The sequence below is a fragment of the Populus trichocarpa genome, chromosome 14 (genome assembly GCF_000002775.5).
Source record: "Populus trichocarpa isolate Nisqually-1 chromosome 14, P.trichocarpa_v4.1, whole genome shotgun sequence".
Taxonomy (NCBI): domain Eukaryota; kingdom Viridiplantae; phylum Streptophyta; class Magnoliopsida; order Malpighiales; family Salicaceae; genus Populus; species Populus trichocarpa.
The window spans coordinates 11,980,444-11,989,138 of record NC_037298.2 but is presented as its reverse complement, the minus strand read 5'-3'; the positions used below and the strand labels follow the sequence as shown (position 1 = coordinate 11,989,138).

The window sequence follows — 8,695 nt, the reverse complement described above, 5'->3', positions numbered from 1 at the left end:
CATTTTAGAGCATTAATCATTGGACTTCATAATCCTACCAATTCGAAGAACATTATTAATTAATTATAGTCTCGTTGGGTATTTTTGTGAAGGAAAATAGCAAATGATGTGCTTTTGCCCATTTTGACTTCATTCACTTCAATAAATTATTAATACCCTCAAAATTATTAATACCTCGAAATATAAAATGTATCCCGAGTATTTTTTATTTATTTTTTATTTTTTAGGAATATTTGGGAGTGCTGATACATGCCTTTGATAGCTGCTTCACATGAAAATGAACTTGTCATTTATTGCTTTTTCCAGGGCAACATGTGGTGAAGAAACTGCATGGAAACCGAACAAAGGCTAAAGGTGTGGCAGAAGAAAAAAGCTAGAGAAAAGGAAAGGATATTTTCTGCTCGCTTATCTTCATGCCAACCTTATCCACAATTCAAGAATCCTGAGCTGCTGAATTTGTGCTGCTAATTATGTATGATGTGGACATTTGACGGCCAGGATGTGGTATTTTTAGGTTAGATTATTTAAAATGTAATTTATTTTAAAAAATATTTTTATAAAAAAATAAATTGTTTTATTTTTATAAAATTAAAATTTTTGATTGCATTGAAAATAATTAAAGTTTGAAAAATTATATAAAACATTTACACTTGTTTAGGTGGTGTATCTTTCTTTATATAATTATATTACCTTCTCAATGCATTTATTTAAAATCTTAATTTTTCTTATTTTTAAATAAATATTATATATCACATGACTGAATAAAGCAATTTATTGTGATTAAAATTGATGTAAGAATTAATTATGATAGTAGAATTAACTCCCACATATTTAACCATTAATTATCCATACAAAATACAAAGAAAAATCAGTCATTTTTCATTTAAAAAATAGTTTAAGTGGTGGAAGGTAATTAATCCGAAAGTTTAGTTCATTGGGCTGCCAAAAAAAACTATATAAAACAAAAAATTATTTTAAAATTAACCCGAACACAAGCTCGAGCTTGATTTGAACATATGTAGTTTAAACCCAAAATATACTTAGTATAGGGTCTTTCTTCGCTGAAATCTCTAGTGCTTTATGAATCCAATTTTACTTCTCAAGCCATCATTATATAAGCTACAATAAAATCTTGTAATCTTTGAGATTTATAAATTCTTTCCAACTATCATTGGTTTTAAACATGTTAATATTACATGTTAAAAAATATGAATTAAAAAATAATTTTTAACAAAGTCTTACCTCAAATATAAATAGACTCAACATTTAATTTAACCTCAAATGTGTCCATTAACCGTGTTTTAAACCAATTTCTCACTTAAGTTAAAATTGATCAATTTACAAAAAGTTTAGGATTTGTAAAGAGAAAACAGATTGGTAGATTACTACCTCAGGATAGGTAGCTTTTGGTTTTGAATATTCCTTAGTAAAGTATCATCAAATTTACTTGACTGATTAGTGAATACAATGTCTTGAATTATTTAGCCTTAAAAATTACATTTAGTTTAGTCATTGTTTTTTTCACTTTGCCTTCATTCTTTTAAAAGTTACAATTTACACCTCATAGTTTATAAGATATATAACACTTTACATCCTCAGTTACACATAAAAAAAAGTCAACAAAAATATTTAGATTGTTTACAATATTTTTATTATATTCTAATTAATAAATAAAGCGCTATAGTATTAAATATTACAACTTTTCCATCAAATTAAAAAAAAAACCTAGCCACCACCCTCATCTTTTTCTTGACTTGCCATTAATTGTTTTTTTTTTTTTTAAAAAGAAGAAATTGAAGAAACATGTGACATCCAAACTAGTAATAGAAAGAACTTTTATCAAATATTTGGTGAACATATTTATGGACAAATTTGAAAGGTTACAATGGATCCAAACCTTTCAAATTCTTAAAGGTCACAATGGACAAATTTTAATATATTAATTTAAAATAAAAAATATTTAAATTTAGTTTTTAAAACAGAAGTAATATAAAATAACTTCGAGAAATTTCAATAGCAAGAAATCTAAATGAAATAAAAATAAAAATAAAAGCCTATCGTGCAAGTGAAAATAAGCAACAACCCTCTCCCTCTCCCCTCTTTCTCTTCATGATAGACTTACATAACAAGGGTTCAGGTCTATTTGGGAGTGTGATTACAGTTATTTTTAAAGTGTTTTTCATGCTGAAATATATCAAAATGATATATTTTTTATTTTTAAAAAATTATTTTTAAAATCAGCGCATCAAAATAATCCAAAATATATAAAAATATTAACTTTTAGCAAAAAAAAATTAAATCTTTTAAAAACACGAGTTGGTCTGAGTTTTCAAATGGACCTCGGCAGAGCTCCCAGTTTTTCCAAACTTCTTTATGATTTTAAAGTACTTTAATTTTTTTTTCAATGCAAATAGAAAGTTAGATAGGTTATTTCACATTTTTTTAATAAATAATATTTCATTTACATTACACCATATTTTTATCTATCTCCACCATACATATTGAAGCTGAAACTTAGAATTTTTTAAAGGATAATTACAATTATACAGTCAGAGTTCACTTAAATGCTAGTTGTAATTGGTTTTTTGGTTTATGATTTTATAATTTGTGTTGGAATTTCGAAAATTAAATATTCAATGCATCATTCAAATATAAAAAAACAAAAATCTGAAATAGTAACCTCTATGGGAACACGGTACTCCACCCAAACACTCTTTTGATAGTTGACGTGTAGCTTGTTTATGTGTTTTGTATTGCAATGTTAAATATTTTTAATTAAATAAATATTAAAATTATATTTTCTTAGATTTTTTATTTTTAAAATTAATATATTAAAATAATTTATAAAATATTAATTTAATATTTTGTAGATCAATAATAATTTAAAAGGCAATTATAACACAAAAACAAATAATTATTTATTATATATCGCATCATGTAAATATAATTTTAAAAGCTAATCCGGCTAACTTGGTTCATAACAAACCGAGTTTAAAAAAGAAAAAAAAATAAAAAATAACCTGCTGACTATTTGTTTTATTAAAATATAATGTTATTTTAATTGAAAAAAATTAAGATAAACTCAAGTTTACCCGGTTAAAATATATGATTCGGACCTTACTCCAAATTGGCCGGGTCAAGAAAATGATTTTACAATATCAAACGCAGTGTCGTTTGTCTATCTCAGAACGACGCCTATCATCCTGCAAATCTTTCTTCATCTTCTACTGCTGCTTCCCTTTTGATCCAATAATTCTGCATTCCATGAAAATCTAAATTATTATTACTGAAAAAAATCATGTATCAGTGGAGAAAATTCGAGTTCTTCGAGGAGAAATACGGAGGAAAGAGCTCCATTCCCGAGGATGTGACGGCAGGGAAGATCGAGTGCTGTTCTAGCGGCAGAGGGAAGGTGGTGATCGGCTGCGATGATGGCACTGTAAGCTTGCTGGATCGTGGCCTCAAGTTCAATTTCTCTTTCCAATCTCACTCCTCCTCTGTCCTCTTCCTCCAACACCTCAAGGTTTTTTTTTTTTGTTTTTTTTTATTTTCTTTATTTTTCCTGCTCAATCAATTTTTGAATTAAATATTGAAAATAACTATAAAAAAAATAAAAAGGAAATTTATTTGGTTCAGCGTGAAGTTCAATTTTGGATTTTGAGATCATTGAAGCTTCTAATTTAGGGCAATTTGTTTAAAATGGAGAAAATGTAGGTAAAATACAATTGCTAAATGCTCGTAGTGAAACTAGATCGTGATTTCAATTTGATATTTTTGTTTTTTGTTCTTATTTTTGTGATGAATCAGCAAAGGAACTTTTTGGTGACTGTGGGTGAGGATGAACAAATATCTCCGCAGCAATCTGCCATGTGCCTCAAAGTATTTGATCTCGACAAGATGCAATCCGAAGGCACGAGTGCTGCTACTACCCCTGATTGTATTGGAATATTGCGGATTTTCACCAATCAATTTCCCGAAGCAAATGTATTTAGTTCCTTTCTTTCTTTTCCAGATATTTACCTTGTTTGCTGCTTTAAGTATACTTCGGTTGTACAAACAAAATTTGTATACGGAAAGATGGATATACTAAAGAATTGTGGAAATCTCTGCAGATTACTTCTTTTTTAGTACTAGAGGAAGCTCCTCCGATACTACTCATGGCTATTGGTTTAGACAATGGTTGCATTTACTGCATCAAAGGGGATATTGCGAGGGAACGAATCACGCGGTTCAAGCTCCAAGTGGATAATGTTTCTGATAAAAGTCATTCAACGATTACAGGTCTTGGATTCAGAGTGGATGGTCAAGCCCTTCAATTATTTGCCGTGACTCCAGATTCCGTGAGCTTGTTCAGCATGCATAATCAACCACCCAGGAGACAAACCTTAGATCAGATTGGATGTAATTTCAATAGTGTTACGATGAGTGATCGTTTGGTAAGGAGTCTGTGGAACCTTGTTTGTTTTCTTTATTATTGCTTTAGTAATTGTATGACATATTGGTCTTTATGTTGCTTTATTACCAGGAGTTAATAATTGGCCGGCCCGAGGCTGTGTATTTTTACGAAGTTGATGGACGTGGTCCTTGTTGGGCATTTGAGGGAGAGAAGAAATTTCTAGGGTGGTTTCGTGGTTACCTTTTATGTGTTATTGCAGACCAAAGGACTGGGAAAGACACTTTCAATGTTTATGACCTGAAGAACCGTTTGATAGCCCACAGTCTGGTGGTTAAAGAAGTTTCTCACATGCTGTGTGAATGGGGTAACATTATACTTATAATGACTGACAAATCAACTCTGTGTATCGGGGAAAAGGATATGGAAAGCAAGCTAGACATGCTCTTCAAGAAGAATCTGTATACTGTAGCTATCAATCTAGTTCAGAGTCAGCAAGCTGATGCTGCTGCTACTGCAGAAGTTCTAAGGAAGTATGGAGATCATCTATATAGCAAGCAAGATTATGATGAGGCCATGGCACAGTACATCTCCACTATTGGTCACCTTGAACCTTCATATGTGATACAGAAGTTTCTGGATGCACAGAGAATATACAACCTTACTAGTTACTTGGAAAAATTACATGAGAAGGGGCTTGCTTCTAAAGATCATACAACCTTGCTCTTAAACTGCTATACCAAATTGAAAGATGTTGAGAAGCTTAATGTATTTATTAAAAGTGAAGATGGTGCTGGAGAACATAAGTTTGATGTGGAGACTGCAATAAGGGTCTGTCGTGCTGCCAATTACCATGAGCATGCAATGTATGTCGCCAAGAAGGCAGGGAGGCATGAACTGTACTTGAAGATCTTACTTGAAGACCTTGGCAGATATGGGGAAGCCTTGCAGTATATTTCAAGTCTTGAACCAAGTCAGGCTGGTGTGACTGTGAAGGAGTATGGTAAAATTCTCATAGAGCACAAGCCAGTGAAGACAATCGAGATACTCATGAGGCTTTGCACCGAGGATGGAGAATCAACAAAGAGAGAATCCTCAAGTAGCACATACTTAACTATGCTGCCATCTCCTGTTGATTTTCTCAACATTTTCATCCATCATCCACCGTCCCTCATGGACTTTCTTGAAAAATATACGGACAAGGTGAAGGACTCACCTGCACAAGTAGAAATTCACAATACCCTCCTGGAGTTATACTTGTCAAATGACTTGAACTTCCCATCTATCTCACAAGCTAGTAATGGTGTAGATCACACTCTTAAAGCAAGATCAGGTTCATTGGTAATGCCCAAAGCAGAATCCAAATTGAAATCAAGCGCTGATCGCAAAGATACATCTAAGGAAAGAGATCGTATGGAAAGGTGTGAGAAGGGTCTGCGTCTGCTTAAGAGTGCGTGGCCATCTGACCTGGAGCAGCCACTTTATGATGTTGATCTTGCCATAATTCTCTGTGAGATGAATGCATTTAAAGATGGGCTTTTGTATCTGTATGAGAAGATGAAACTATATAAAGAGGTTATTGCCTGCTACATGCAATCCCAGGACCATGAAGGATTGATTGCATGCTGCAAAAAGCTGGGGGATTCTGGTAAGGGAGGAGATCCATCTCTTTGGGCAGATCTGCTGAAGTATTTTGGTGAACTTGGAGAAGATTGCTCAAAGGAAGTGAAGGATGTTCTGACATATATTGAAAGGGATGACATCTTGCCTCCTATTATTGTTCTTCAGACACTGTCCAGGAATCCATGCCTTACGCTCTCTGTCATTAAGGATTATATTGCTCGGAAGCTTGAGCAGGAGTCAAAGCTGATTGAAGAAGATCGACGAGCTATTGAGAAGTATCAGGTTTGTGTTTTGCTTCTTTTAAAATTTATTTCACCTTAATTCTGTCCTTGCACCTATCGCCAATAAATGGTCATGAACAGTATTCATCCTCCGAAGAACTGCTTTTTTATTTTTGTTGCAGCCAATCAGATTCACTCGTGAAAGTAGACTTGCATATTCGATGCCTTCAGCCTCAAACGATCTTTATGAAACTTTCTAACTTTTGAGTTTTTAATTCTCCCTGACAATGTAGAGAATCAAGGCTTTTCTTTCTTCCCCACTGTTAATCTTGGTTGAGAATAGATGTTCACTTTCAATTCCATTGTGAACTCTAAATTGTTTATTTACCCAGGAAATACGAAAGTAGTTAATGAGTCCTTTGGTTTTTCAGGAAGACACTTTGACAATGAGAAAAGAAATTCAGGATCTCAGGACAAATGCGAGGATATTTCAGCTCAGCAAGTGCACTGCTTGCACCTTCACCCTTGATCTTCCTGCTGTCCATTTTATGTGCATGCATTCATTTCATCAGCGTTGCCTTGGCGATAATGAAAAAGAATGCCCTGAGTGTGCTCCTGAATACAGATCTGTTCTTGAAACAAAAAGAAGCCTGGAGCAGAATTCTAAAGATCAAGATCGCTTTTTTCAGCAGGTGAAGAGTTCAAAGGATGGGTTTTCTGTGATTGCTGAGTATTTTGGAAAAGGGATCATTAGCAAAACCAGTAATGGATCCACAGGCACTGGCAGGACAGGTGACACATCTTCCAGCAGTGGCTTCTAAGGTGTTTTACGGGTTGTTGGTCCAGCTTTAAGCATTTATCTCCTTCCTTCATTGGCTTGCAAGCCTCTGCCTAATGTTGTCTGGTAATCAGAGTGGGCAGGGTGACTGCGCAATTCCATGGCTCTGGCTACAATCTGTCTGGATTGGACATTAGCCAAGGTTTGTTTTATCGAATTAAGATTGCTGTCCGAGAAAGAGAGAAAAATCAGAGTTTCTCCACTGAGGGCAAAAGATGATGAGAGAAAAGGTAGTATTCATCTGCATTCTGTTTTGTGCGAAACTTTCTAACTAGGCATCTCCCTCAAAGGAACTTCAAATGATAAAACAATATGTTCAAACTAGGAGCAGAGTTTTCTTGCCAAATATTGCTTGGTTTCTTGAAGTGTGAAATTTCAGCCAGCGTTTGTGGTTCCTCATAATCTTCAAACAAATAATTTTGGGAGTGCGTATTCTAAGAAACCAATTCATTTTTTGTGTATGGTTTGTGAAACATGCGAATGTGTTGAATTATGTATAGCTGGTATTTTATTTTTTTGTATCAATTATCTATTTGAGTAGACTGGAAGAGCAAAGAATTTCAGGTCATTGATGAAGTTGGCTACCTTCTAATTTATGCCCAAAACTTCCATCCTCCATTGTTGGTAACTGAGTTTGGTTGTGCTTTTGAACTGTTAAAAGTATTTGAAAGCTGATGGGCAGAAATGTGCGAAACAATGGCCCATGTAAACTTTATTGCGTGTACTTGGCTGTAAATCAATTTGAGATTTGCTTGTCATACCTACTTGGAAGGATTGGCCTGTGGAAGCTTTATGGTTTTCTTTAATTTCATGGAGTAATTATTTTGGATGGCAATTTTTAGTAGGGTCCTACTGGCTCGTTTGAACTTTTTTCACCTGCTCCTTGTAAGTGTTTGTATGTCTGCATGGATTGTGAGAATCTAAAATCAGACGAGTGATTGTTTGGTGAATCGAATTATTAGCTAGTCCAATCAAAAGGTGGTAACCATAAATTATTATGAACTTGACATTTAGGTTCATTTGTTTATTGGAAATTAGTATTTTATTGAAAAATAAATTCCAGAAAAATAAATTATTTTTTAATGTTTGGTAGCGTAATAAAAAATAAATTGAAAAACACTTTCCAGTATTTGGTTATATTATGGAAAATAAGCTGGAAAATAACTTATTAATGTTTAATTTTTTTCAAATTTATTAAAATAATGAGGAATAAATCTTACAAATTAAAAAGTTGAATGAGAATGAAATTAAAAAAAAAATATAATTTCATAAATTATCTCAAATAAAATAAATAATAATCAAAATAATAAAGATTAAATCTAAAAAATTAAAAAATTAAAAGCTGTAGAAATTAAAATAATAATAATTAACATTTCATAAATTATTTTAAATAAAATAAGTAACAATCAAAAGAATAAGTAACTAATTTTTGTATATTCAATGTAATTTTTGTATGTTCAATGTTTTTTTACAGATCGAGAAACACAGAGTTAAATATAATAAAATTAAAAATTAAAAGATTTTATTGAAATTGTTTGTTTGAAAATTTCTAAAAAGCTAATAAGAAATCAAATAGAAAGAATTACAAAAAAAAAAACCCAACTCCTAAACTCATAAAGT

General features: G+C 32.5%; 1 protein-coding gene across 1 annotated transcript; it reads left to right on the top strand.

The window, feature by feature from the left end:
* The first annotated feature begins 3,171 nt into the window (after window positions 1–3,171).
* On the top strand, window positions 3,172–7,643 carry LOC7455999 (vacuolar protein-sorting-associated protein 11 homolog). Its single transcript, XM_002321153.4, has 5 exons — window positions 3,172–3,523; window positions 3,808–3,984; window positions 4,113–4,436; window positions 4,526–6,298; window positions 6,669–7,643. The coding sequence occupies exons 1-5, from the start codon at window positions 3,299–3,301 to the stop codon at window positions 7,056–7,058; spliced, it is 2,889 nt and encodes a 962-aa protein (XP_002321189.2). The 5' UTR covers window positions 3,172–3,298; the 3' UTR covers window positions 7,059–7,643.
* The last annotated feature ends 1,052 nt before the right edge of the window (window positions 7,644–8,695 follow it).